The sequence below is a fragment of the Euleptes europaea genome, chromosome 9, assembly GCF_029931775.1.
Source record: "Euleptes europaea isolate rEulEur1 chromosome 9, rEulEur1.hap1, whole genome shotgun sequence".
NCBI lineage: Eukaryota > Metazoa > Chordata > Lepidosauria > Squamata > Sphaerodactylidae > Euleptes > Euleptes europaea.
Window position 1 is genome coordinate 44,752,612 of NC_079320.1, and position 13,505 is coordinate 44,766,116.

The 13,505-nt window shown below is 41.6% G+C and overlaps 1 protein-coding gene across 1 annotated transcript in view; it reads right to left on the reverse strand.

Moving 5' to 3' along the window:
* Positions 1 to 12,843, reverse strand: part of GATB (glutamyl-tRNA amidotransferase subunit B) — a 57,961-nt gene extending 45,118 nt beyond the window's left edge. The window contains exons 1-2 of the mRNA XM_056855044.1: positions 12,692 to 12,843; positions 9,605 to 9,755 (exon numbers count right to left, since the gene is read on the reverse strand). Coding sequence (XP_056711022.1) covers positions 9,605 to 9,755; positions 12,692 to 12,843 — 303 coding nt within the window. The remainder of the gene's footprint in view (positions 1 to 9,604; positions 9,756 to 12,691) is intronic.
* Between the last annotated feature and the right edge of the window lie 662 nt (positions 12,844 to 13,505).

Genomic DNA, 13,505 nt, shown 5'->3' on the forward strand with positions numbered 1-13,505 from the left:
GTGATGAAACAGGGTTGAAATGTTTTCAATAATAAACGGTGCTATTCCACTGCTGGAAACCAGATTTCAAAACAAAAGAAGATCCAGGTTAAATAAACAAAAAATGTTCACTGTCGTGGAGCTGTCATTTAAAAAGAAAAGTGTTGTGTTTAAAGATTTTCAGATACATATATAACTGTGTTAAAAACCATTTACCTTAACCACAAAAGCAAGCAACATATGTTTCTAGAAGAACAATGTAAGGCCCTTTTAAAAACATTATGGCCTCAGGGTAGAGGGACTGCATGCCATTTGTGGTGCTTCATGTGTCCAGGGCAAGGTTTAGAATCCGTTTATTTGCCACATGCATTGGCGCCAATGAGAGAGACAGATTAAGACATTTGAACCTGATAATGTAATTTCCAGCCAAAAGGGTAGACGGAGAGAAGGCTTAATCCTGGACTGGATGACTTGGATTCTGAAATCTATGGAATTACAGAAGTACAGACCACTGAAATTTAAATCTAATATAGATGTCTAGTAGCTATTACAAGTTAATTGATTCACTAATCTACCACAACTGTGTTGTTAGAAAACAGCTCTTGCATAATACAGCCTCCAAATATTGGCATTTGTGGAAAAGAGAAATTCAATAAAGGCAGTCCTGCATTACCAGCAGAAATTGGAAAAGACATGTTCTCAGTGCTCATCTTCAATGGGTCTGTGTTGCTTTACATCAGTGAAAGCGTGGGATCGCTTTTATTGATAAATAAACCTATCAGATCCAGCCCGCAGCTAACTCAAATGAAGTGCCATCGACAATCACGTAAGGGGTTTACCAAAGTTAATAATGAACTCTATTGTTTTATTCTATCAATGCAAAACTCAGATCACAGAAATATTTAGATACTGTAGTACAAAATAATCAAGGCCACAAAAACACCCCTCATGGACATAAAAAAATCCTTTAAGGTTAAATGGAATACTTTTTCCCTCTTCTTCCTGGTTCACCATGGTTCAGTCATCATTCCCCAGCTAACAGATTAATCTTCTAAATTAATTAACTATTGATATGGAACTTCGGGTTCAAAATAATTAACCTGTACACTTCCTTTGTTTGACTCCCTCCCCCCCCCAGCTATAACAACTGTTGATGTGCCCCACAGGGACTTGCCGAAGTCTCATTCTTCACTTCATTTACTCAAGATGACTCTTTATATCTATTTTCTACAATGAAAATAGATTGAAACTGGTTAAATGCAACACGGTCATTTCCTAAAGGACATCACTAACTATTTAACGCAAGTGCATCAAACTGAAAGAGTCTGGAATGCCAAAATTTCTACCCAGAAAACGAAGGGAGGGGTGGTGCAACCACAAAGTTCTAGATAAAAGTCAGTTTAGAATTGCTGCTCATAGCGGGCAGAGCAGAGGTAGGGAAGCAGTGATAGAAAAAGAGTTTAATTTTTTAAAAAATCTTTCCATCCAATTTCAGTGTGTTGTCCTGAAATCTTATTTCTTCAGCTTTCGTGATTGGTACTACCAATAACCCCAGTCACCACTCCTCCTTCCCAGACCTGCAGCTCCGAACTCAGCTCCCTTCTTAGCCACATTCCACTGCCAAAATTCTCTGACATACTCTTCAGCCTAAGGGCAAAAACGCACGGTCGCTTTAGCCTCCTTTATTCCCTGTTTCAGTCAGGATTCAGCCAGGATCGAACACAGGTTCGGCGAAACGCATGTGTTCGATCCTGGCTGAAACGGAATAAAGGAGGCTAAGGCCGAAAATGCATGGCCGTTTTAGCTTCCTTTATTCTCCGTTTCAGCCAGGATTCAGCCAGGATCAAACGCACGTTCGGCGAAACGCATGCGTTGGATCCTGGCTGAATCATGGCTGAAACAGGGAATAAAGGAGGCTAAAGCGACCATGCATTTTCGCCCTAAAACGACCATGCGTTTTCGCCCTAAGTGTTTCTGTCAACATCTCACTATGTATTCCTTATCTTTGTACACTGACTGCAAATAGCAAATCCTACATTCTGCTCTGTACTCAACTCTATAGATGCAGCAAGTTCAAAGTCATTTATCTGGCCCACAAAGGCCAGTGGCTTCCAAGCCTTGAGGACAGTTCAGTAATTTGACAGGAGTGGCAAGGCTGGCCTGATAAATTCCCCCTGCCATAACAGAATATTTTTTTAAAAAATAAAACCTGAATTATACCTCAATAGCATTGTTTACTATTCCCAGAGATAAACAAGAAAGAAGCAAGTGTGGAGTAGTGGTTGGAGTGGCAGTCTAGGATCTGGGAGACCCAGGTTCGAATCCCCACTCTGCCAAGGAATCTTGCTGGGGGACCTTGGGCCAGTCACTTTCTCATCCTAACCTGCCTCACAGGATTGTTGTGAGGATCAAATGGAGGAGGGGAGAGCTCTGAGTCCCCATTGGGACGAAAGAGGGGGTATAAACGAAATAAACAAAATGAATAAGAAAAGGAGGAAGCAATCTGCTACAATTATGTGATGGCATAAAATGAAGATATCATAAGCATAGATTTTAACAGTTGACAGGAAAATATTTTCGACTTCACAAGCAGAGTTGCCAGCTGTCCAGTTTTGACCCGGACAGTCCAGTATTTGTGCTTTCTGTCTGGGAAAGCAAGTGGTAAAATACTGGCCATATAAATGTCCCATATTTTCTAATAGAGCAGCCAAGGCATGCAACTGAGCATGAACAGGACAGCCAGATAAGCAGCCCTGCTTGCCCAATAGGAGCTCTGGCTTTCTCTAGTCATCCAATCCTCAGCATCTGGATGCAGGAATGTAGGCAAATTTGGCTTGTCTCAGCTTCCTGTTCCCTGTCCTCCCACTCTCAGTCAATAAATCTAGGAATTTCTTGCAGGACCTAAGCCCTACTTTTACTGCCATGGTTCAGCTGCAAACATTACAGAGCTTTGAAGGCCTTTTAAAGGTCTTTTTAATAATACTACAGCAAATTTGAAGGAAGAGCTTCTCTGGGTATAGAAGGGTCAATCGGCTAAGAAAAGGAAGGAACAGAATTGGGTGGGGGGGTTATTACAGAACATAAAAACTTGACTACTTGGAGAATCAATGCAGTCATGAGCTGATGAGTCTTGCGAAGCGTAAATCTCTTTCAGAACTATTATCACTTCTTGCCCACTAAGAGCATTCTCAACAGAATTAAAACTTGATCTCTCCATTCCTTTACTTCTGCTACTTTATTTATAGTTGATATTTAAAGCTTAAATTATCAGCAAGAAAACTTCCCATAATCTCCTTTTAGGAAACATGTCTGGATGAAGCTCCTTGCTTTCATATAACTATAGCAATTTTGTCCTGACTTTGATTAGCATAACTTTACCCCTTCTATTTATGGCATCCATTCTATAAACAGTTACATGGGAGTAAACCCCATAGAACTCAGTGGGAATTACTTTGAGTAAACATATAGGTTCAGGCTCCCTGAATTTAGCAATATCACAAATTTTGTTATAGCTACCAGCATGGCTACCGCTTACTCATATGCCAACTGCATGTCTACTGCATTGCCTAAATGTATATATTTTTCAGTGTTTAAAATTTTATTACTTAATGTATATTTAGATATTTCTCAGTCAACTGATAAAGTGGACAACTCTCTAGTTGCCTGTCTTCTAATTTCCACAAGCCTCGTGCACCCTGTACACACTTACTTGGGAGCAAGTCCCAAGTCCTGAACCGACCCTAAGTAATTGAGCTGGGCAAGAGCTAGCAGTTGCAATGGAGGCCAACGAAAAGCTTTCTTCGTGGCCGCCTCTGCCATCTCATAGGTTTTTGTAAACACTCTATAAGAGTTCTTGCCATTTTGTCACTCTAGCTGGCTAAGCTCCCACTTAGTTTGTTGAAAAGAAAGTTACCAATGTTTTAGCTGAGTGTAAGGGGAGGAGGAAGATTTGAGCCTAATTTGAGCCTATAATGACAAGCTAAGTTGTGAGGGTGGGGAGGAAACACACTTGCAGCAGTCAGCGGGTAGAAGATCCCTCTTGCCTGTTTACCCATGCAATCTCCTGGCACCCCTAGTTGGTGGAACGGATTCTGAACAGAACAGTGTTACTAATATGCTATAACTGAGTTTGTTTTCCTCCTTGGCTGGTTATACAAAATGTCCCTTCTCTAGAGTTCCTGTCACCCTTGTGTGAGGGTATGCTCTACATATTCACAACATGAGAGCAGAGAGATGCAGCCCCATACTTATTTTAGATATGGGTGTCTTGGCTGTTCATGTATTTCTTGGCAGGACTGTGATTAACTGCAGACTTAATACTGTAAGCCATAGCTGTGTAGAGTGTTTTTTCACTCTCACCTCATTCAATTGATCATGATGGGTAGCCGTGTTAATCTGTCATGAACAGTAGAAAACAGCAAGAGTCCAGTAGCACCTTAAAGACTAACAAAATTTCCGGTAGGGTATGAGTTTTCATGAGCCACAGCTCACTTCTTCAGATACAGCTAGAATATGATTCCATCTATCCTTAAGTCGAGACCAGTGAATTAGACACCCGACGGCAATGTAAATGTCAACAGCAAGTAAAAGGAATTAGCAGGTATGATTAGATTATGTGTGATAAGCAGAGGGGTAGTAGGCTTGTGTGTTACCACATTATACCAGAAACCAACAGATTGACAGTCCTATCTACATGCCTCCAGCTACCATCCCAACCATATCAAACAGTCCATTGCCTATAGCCAAGACGCATCTCATTTAAAGGACATACAGCAAAAGCATTTCTGCAACTACAATATCCTGCTGATATGGTAAGAAAGATGATTGGAAAGGCCAGAATGATACCCAGACACAGCTTGCTACAAGACAAGACCAAGGAAAATAACAATAGAACACCACTGGTGGTCACGTACAGCTCACACCTCAAGCCGGTCCAACTAATTATTAATGCTCTACAACCCATGCTGGATTGTGACACTTCCCTTGCTAAGGCACTGGTGGGCCAACCCTTTCTTGCTTACAGACAGCCTGCTAATCTAAAACAACTTCTCACTTGCAATGATAAACTATTTAACAGGAGCATGAATTGTGGTACCAAGGCCTGCAACAAAACAAGGTGCCAACTTTGCTCTCATATAAATCCTAGCAACACCATCACTGGGCCCAGCAATGTCAGCCATACTATCTCAAGTTCATACTCCTGTTCATCTTCTAATGTGATTTATGCCATCACATGCCAGCAATACCCTTCTACCTTCTACATTGGACAAACAGGACAGTCCCTGCAACAAAGACTGAATGGACATAAGTCTGACATCAGAAACCACAACATTCAGAAACAAGTGGGGAAATGTTTTAACCTTCCAGGACATTCAGTTGCTGATTTAAGAGTAGCAGTTATCTTACAAAGGGATTTCAAAGGGAGATTAGAAAGAAAGACTGCTGAATTACAACTAATAATGAAGCTCAAGACTATGCATTCTCCAGGACTTAACAGAGATCTGGGATTCCTGTCTCATTACCAATGCTGATTTCTCCGTGCCTACTACCCCTTTACATATCACACCTAATCCAATCACACCTGCTAATGCCATTTACTTGCTGTTGATATTTACATTGCCATTGTGTGTCTAATTCACTCCTCTCTATTTAAAGATAGATGGAATCATTCAATTGAAGTGTTCATGCAGTGTAATATATCTCTACATTGCACTGGCATGGAGCTAAGATGCCATCCTAAGCAGTTTACAGACTGGCCTTAGCACCGCATTGTAAAACAAACACGCTGTCTTGCTCATGTGGCCCTGATCCTTCCAATTTTCCACTGTCTAGCTGACTTCTAGTTGTGTAGTACAGTGAATGCTACTTATCATACCACCTTTTGTATTGACATCCTGAGAAATGTGGAGGTTCAAGCAGTATTTCCGCAACTTTATGACTATCCACTATGACAAAGTTTAGAAATCCTTGCATTAATATTAATAGCCTTGACTTTAAAAAATGAGATTTATACAAGCTCTTATTATTTAACTTCTAAAGGACCCCTTTCATCTGTTATCTTTAAAGCAGAGAGAATTTTAGCCCTAAAGTAACAGAAGATAAATCACATTTTAAAAATACACAATTAACATGAACATCTTATGATGTTCATGCCATGGGAAAATACCCTCTTAAAATCAGAAAATCCAACAGTTGCATTGCTACGAAGAAATACCAGTCAGCTAATAAAGTGTAATATTAAGACAAGGTAATAGAATCCCATATCTGCAGCTGACCAGAATTCCACAGCACCTTCTGACACTCAAGTACTAAAATTTTTAAATATTCACTTTCAACTTTTATCTCCCAAAAACTGCAAAGGAAAAACATTTTCCCCTCCTTATGCTGATAAAAGCCTCTGTTGGAGGTGAACAAGAGCAGATGACGAATTTTTCATTAGGTTAGTCATCAAGCTGACTACTAATCAGGGGCTCTTATCTCAAAAGAAGCCTGTTTCAGCTTAGGTTCAAGATTTCTCACAAGGGAACACTAAAGAACAACTGTAAAACCAACTGTTATTTTCCCCTTAAAATGTACAAAACACCACAAGAATATGGCAAGATATTCAAAAAGCGATGTATTAAATGACAAACCTTTTAGAACATCTTAATCAGGACAAACGAGAAAGACCCAAAGGAAGAGTTCACTGGAATGGTTCTTCAGGCTAGATGTTAAGCCAAAAAGGGGAAGGGGGAGCCAAGAGAAAATAATGACACTGGCCTTGTTGAAAAGCTCCAGTACACAATTTGTGATGGTCTTAAGATGGGATGGGGGGAAATGCTAGGCAGTTTCCATGGGCAGACTGTGCTGGGTGCCAAAAAAGGCACCTCAGGTCGCAGCACGGCACTTTGAGGTAAAGGACCCCCATTTGCTCTCCCTTGGAAAACACAAAGACAGCAGTTATTTGCAGTTGCCTCTGTGGCTACTGGTTTTTATATTCTGCTGAACTCAAAAGCTTGCTCAGTGTGTTGTGACTTTTTTTATTTGGTATTCTGCTACTGACCACCACCAGGCTGCCTGCATTTTTCAACAACACAGGGGCTCTCATTTCCTTTTACATTTGCATAAGCTTCTTGGGGAAAAAAGAGTACCTCCAAAGTTGTCTGTCTCCAAAAGTTTTTTTAAAAAACAAAATCACTAGAGTGGTCTGCCAGATTGCTTTGCTCTAAATCCAACCCAGATGTGCTCAGAACTCCCTTATTTAAGAATTGGTTGCATTGTATACTGCCTAATCTCCAAGGAATTCCCACAGCATCCTTGAGGGAGAGGCTGGGTTGAGACATAGCAAAAAAGCCAGCCAAAAGGGAGGACTGCAGTACAAAATTTCCTAGGTTGCTCTGGAGAGCCTGAAAAGCCAGGCACGCCACCTTCCTTGTTTTGCTCTCATGCTTGCACCAGCATGATGCCTGTAGGGCTCCAGCAAAAGCTAACATCTCTCTAAGGATCAATAATTGCTCACTTCAATGCTATGGTTCACTTGAAAATACAGAGTCTCTCCGGGAGAAAGAGAGCACTTGCTGTGTTCTTCCAGTTAAACAAAGAGTTACAGTGAACAATTATGGATTCTTAGAGCAGCTTTTCACCCCACTGCTTCTGCTCCATTAAACAGTAGTGAGTTTCCCTTTCCTCTCTTGTGTGTTTGTTTGCTCGCCCTTTAAATGGAAAGTGGGCATATGCAACCTTTTTCCAGACAGCTCAAGTAATTTGTTCAAAACTACACAGTATGCACACATCATCACTTCACAACTTACGCAACAATTGTGTTTGTGTGCGGCAAGACTGGTGTTTCATACACAAAATTTATCAAACATCCCCAAACATGTAGTGGTCACAGCTTGGCATATCCCAGCAGAGGTCCCCAGCATGTATTCAGCATGCATTTAGAGGTGCATCTGCCCTTGACACTTTCTCAGTTTATTGGGGGAAACAATATTAATGGCCAACATGGTGTAGTGATTAACAGCAGAGGATTCTAATCTGGAGAAGAAGAGTTGGTTTTTATATGCTGACTTTCTCTACCACTTAAAAAAGAATCAAACTGGCCTACAATCACCTTCCCTTCCCCTCCCCACAACAGACACCCTGTGAGCTAGGTAGGGCTGAGAGAGTGGGACTAGCCCAAGGTCACCCAGCTGGCTTCATGTAGAGGAGTGGGGAAACAAATCCAGTTCACAAGATTAGCCTCTGCTGCTCATGTGGAGGAGTGGGGAGTCAAACCCAGTTCTCCAGATCAGACTCTACCACTCCAAACCACCGCTCTTAATCACTACACCACCCTGAGAACCAGGTTTGATTCCCCGCTGCTCCACATGAAGGCTGCTGGGTGACCTTGGGCTAGTCACAGTTCTTTCAAAACTCTCTCAGCTCCACCTACCTCACAAGGTGCTTGTTTTTTTTGGGGGGGGGGAGGGAAGGCGATTATAAGCCGCTTTGAGACTCCTTATGGTAGAGAAAAGTGGGGTACAAAAACCAACTCTTCTTCTTCTGGTGTAAAGCAGCCAAGCATGCATGCTTGGAAAATTTCAAGATAGGGGTGAGTGCAACAGGTTCTATCTCCACCTCAGGCATCAAAACCATCTCTCTAGATACTGCACCACAGCCCACTGTTCTTATCCCCTGGAGCTGGCTATTTGGATGGATGGCAGCTGCTCTCCCCTTCCTTCTTGAGTCATCAAGAACTGCATTTGCTCAGGCAAGAGTCACACACAATGATAAACAATAGTTTGCAAATATGGGAACAAGCTTGGGAAGGGAAAGGGGATTATTAGTTTAATATGCTCCCGATTTAGAAACCTGTTTTCATGTCAAACCATATTTTACATCATTCCAGATAAGGGATACACAACCTGTATACTGTTTTCTAATTTCTATAATCCATTTTTTTCCATTTTCAACACCTTTTCACAGAAAAATATTCATCTCAGCACAAGTGGAGATAATCTTGTTGTCTAAAAACAAACCCCCCAAACACCATTACAGGAAAAACTCCCAACAGTATGACTCTAGAACAATGACATCTTAACCACTATAGGCTATGAAAGTCTGGAGTGCTTAAGGCAGGTAAAAATTGGAGCCTGATTTGAATCTGATTGTCAATGAGTTGAGGGAATTGATCCTTTTCCAGTAGTAGCAAAAGAAGCAGAAGGATCCATTTCTGTTACTCCATTTGGATTTCCAGGTACAGATTAGGTTTCTGCTTTAAAATAAACTTGTAAAGCGTGATATGGAATGGTATGTCTATAACTTAAAAAAACCTCTGCTGCCTGTCTGGTTTCTATTTTCAGTCTTCTACACACATTATTGTGTGCACTAAAATCAATGTGCATAGAGAAGGAGCAGACATAAGCATTGTGGCCAACCGTACACGACAACCAGATCAGGAGCACAGAGTCTACATGTGTAGGAAGCATACACATATAAAGATAATCCCTGCAGCTGGGAGCATGCAAAAACGTTGCGCAATGTTGTGTGTAGAGGACTTATGTACCCCTCTCCCCCCAGAGACAGAGGGGAATTCGTGAATGGAAAAAATTCCCCTTATGATTTTCTAATTCAAGACTATAATAAAGATAGCCTTGTAACTTACTGGTAGGGTTCCTGGTAGAGAAGCATCGAAGAACGATACTAGAGAATTAGGTGGAGCTGCAAACTGGACTTGTGAACCTGAGAAGAGCTTTGAGTTGGAGCAGATTTGTGCATGAATTTCCAGGCCCACCACTGCTGTCCAGGGAACATCCCTTAAAAAAAAAAAAAAAAAAAAGAGGTGAGAGTGTTTTCACTTACTGGGGAGACATACACTTTGAAATTTCTAGACCAGCTTAAAAATATAGATGACAGAAACCATTGCGTTTAACAGCAGCATGCTGTAGCACGCTGCAAATCCACCACTGATGTATAATGAATGCTGGGAGATATGGTGCAATACTTTCATAAAACACAGCTGAAAATTGCACAAACAGCAGCATGTCAAAAGAAGGTAAGAAGAATGCTCACATCCTGAAGGCCTAACATGAAATTAAATTGGACGTTTCAGAAGTTTTGTCTAGAGAGTAAAGATTTATTGGACAGGTGCCCAATTTTGTACCAAACAGAGATTATTAAACAGAAAATAAATATTAACTGATTTTCTTCTAAGTTAAAGAAATCTCCAACAGGCAGGTGGCATATTCAATTATGTATATGCTGTCAGATGGTCAAGCAGGGCGAGATGGCTCTACAGAGCAATGTTAGCACTGTATTAGCATAAACATCTGAGGTCTGGCAATAGAGAAATAGTCTTTTCAACTCAAGTGCTGGTTTTCTGAGCAGGCGGAACATGAACAAGCATCTCCCTATCTGCCAAAAACATCCATAACTCAAATATGGGCAAGAGAACAGAGTCACCTTTACTGAATGAACTGCTTGACAGGTTCTGTAAATAATTACTGTGGCTTGCAGAAAGGAAGGCAGCAATATAATAATTCACTGATAAAGTCAAGTTATTCCATAGCAATGACACAAGTACTTTGATCAAATTCTGACAAACACGTAATACCAAAAAGCTCTAAGCAAATAGATCAAATGTAGTGTTACTTTCAAAAACAAAAGTTCAAAACAGAATAATGGAAAGGGGAAAAACAAATTATCAGTAATGGTTGTTTTAACAGCATTTTATGGCTCAAACCTTGGAAATATTTGTGTTGTAATGTATACAAGGAGCCCCGTGGCACTGGGTGGTAAGCTGCAGTACTGCAGTCCAAGCTGTGCTCACGACCTGAGTTCGATCCCAATGGAAGTTGGTTTCAGGTAGCCGGTTCAAGGTCGACTCAGCCTTCCATCCTTCCGAGGTCGGTAAAATGAGTACCCAGGTTGCTGGGGGTAAACGGAAGATGACTGGGAAGGCACTGGCAAACCACCCCGTAAAAACAAAGTCTGCCTGGTAAACGTCGGGATGTGATGTCACCCTATGGGTCAGAAATGACCCGGTGCTTGCACAGGGGACCTGTACCTTTTTTTAAATGTATACAAAAAGCCTCTACGGGACGAGTTTCTGCTTTGCATCTCTTTTAGATTTGGCCCTGCAGGGTTCCTGAATGCAAGTAGGTTGCTGAGGTAGCTGACTGAGAGGCTGATTAAGAGGTCAAGCCAGAAAAAGAGACAGACAAAGAACTTAATAAAAACCTTTCTTAAGTTAAGAAAAACTGATATGTCCTATTGTTCACGATACTACAGTTTGTGCACACTAAATGGGAGAACGTGCATTTATAACCAATATTTGATGACTAGAACTGTTTCTCTTGCCCTTACTGATGTGTGAAAAGAGTCCATGGACTCTGCGTAAAGAGCATCATGATGCCTGCCTTTTACTTTAACGATAGCCCAGTTTATTTATAAACGCCCTATTGATTTTACAGAAACAGTTTTTCACAGGTGCCTAAACTGTTAATGTAAAGTCTATTGCAAACAGGGCATTTCCTACCATCATCATAGGATGAAGAAAAACATGCAGATTAACATTTCCTTCCATAACAGTGAATATTTTTTTCTTTCAACTGCCCCAGAAAAATGCCCTCTGTGAAGTGGCTATTGAACTACACAGTTCTCTGACTCACCAGTTGGTACATATAAATGTCATCCACAAAGAAATAATAACTTGTGTCCCACTGTTATCTGCTCACTTTATCCTCACACTTATTTTATTTCCAGTTCTATATTAAACTATCAAAACAAGCCAGTCAGATTTGTATGCACCCTCATCCCTACCTCTACTGTACAGACAGACAGTGAAAGAAAACCCTGAAGGATCAATATTTTTTTTTAAAAAAAAGCAAAACACAAAAACAAAACGTCACCCTAGGAAGCGGAAATGAAAGCAAACTGTGGAAGGAAAGGCAAACGCGAGAGAAACATTACACTTTCAACCACAGTAGAAAAGAGTAGGAGTCCAGTAGCACCTTAAAGACTGACAAAAATTTAAGTCAGGCGAGATACCGACTAAAAATGACTGGATTAGTAAGATGTTGGAATTGACAGAGATGGCGAAACTCACAGCTTTGATAAATCAGAATGATAATGTACAATTTTGGGGGGAATGGGAGGCGTGGAGAACTTACTGTGAAAATCAATTTTTAATAGGACCGTTTAAAGGATATTCTTTGTTTTAATCCCTATTATATATTTTGTATTATGGCTGCATTAAGATATTGAATTAACAAATTTTAACACGATAAGTATATATTAATTAAATAATGTGGATTAATTTTAGTTAGCAAAAGTACATACAATTTATTTTTAGACGGAAAAGAGTGAGGGCGAAGTCTTTTAAAGTTTAAATTTACTATTATTCTTTGCTTTTTTTACTCTTTTTAATAATCTTTTACTAATAGATGTTGATGTATAAGTTGTTATATGAGATGAAGAAAATAATAATAAAAAAATATTATTAAAAAAAAAAAAAGACTGACAAAAATTTCTGGGAGGGGATGAGCTTTCGTGAGCCACGGCTCACTTCTTCAGATCTGTGGCTCACGAAAGCTCATCCCCTGCCAGAAACTTTTGTTAGTCTTGAAGGTGCAACCGGACTCCTACTCTTTTCGACTGCTGGCGACAGACTAACAGACTAACTAAGCCGTGATCTACTGCCAACCACGCAACTCGGACAAGCAGAGCAGCAAACCCAGTTCGCCGGCCGTACCGGTTCTGCTTCGCGGCAGTCCTGCTTGCGCTCCTACACGGCGTGCTCGTGAGCGCCAGGCTTTTCCGGCATCGCAGCTCAGCGACACCCCCGAAGCTGAAGCTCCGAGCCCGAAACCAACCGCGGCCGCAGCTTATCGTGGGGGCCGCCATATTGCTCGGTGTCGGGGAGCGCTCAGGTGAGCCGCCGTTTCAGGCGCGGCCTCCTGGGAAATGTAGTGTCGACAGCGCAGAGGCGAACGGACAGAGAGAACAGTTGGAGGGGTAAGAAAACTGCATTTCCCGGCATGCCTCCTGGGAAATGTAGCGTCGACAGCGCAGAGGCGAACGGACAGAGAGAACCGTTGGAGGGGTAAGAAAACTGCATTTCCCGGCATGCCTCCTGGGAAATGTAGTGTCGACAGCGCATAGGCGAACGGACAGAGAGAGCCGTTGGAGGGGTAAGAAAACTGCATTTCCCGGCATGCCTCCTGGGAAATGTAGTGTCGACAGCGCATAGGCGAACGGACAGAGAGAGCCGTTGGAGGGGTAAGAAAACTGCATTTCCCGGCATGCACGACCACAACAGCCTCTCTGAAGGCCTTGGTGACAGGAAACGTGATAGTAGTAGTAGAAAAGGGCAAGAGTCCAGCACCTTAAAGACTAACAAAAATATTTTCTGGCAGGGTATGAGCTTTCTTGAGCCACAGCTCACTTCTTCAGATACTTCTTCAGTAGTAGTAGTAAGGGGTGGCTTAGAGGCGCGAGTTTTCCTTGATGAGGGAGCTACGTGGGACTAGGCCGACGGTTCACGCTCCCTCTGGTGGCAAGCGAGT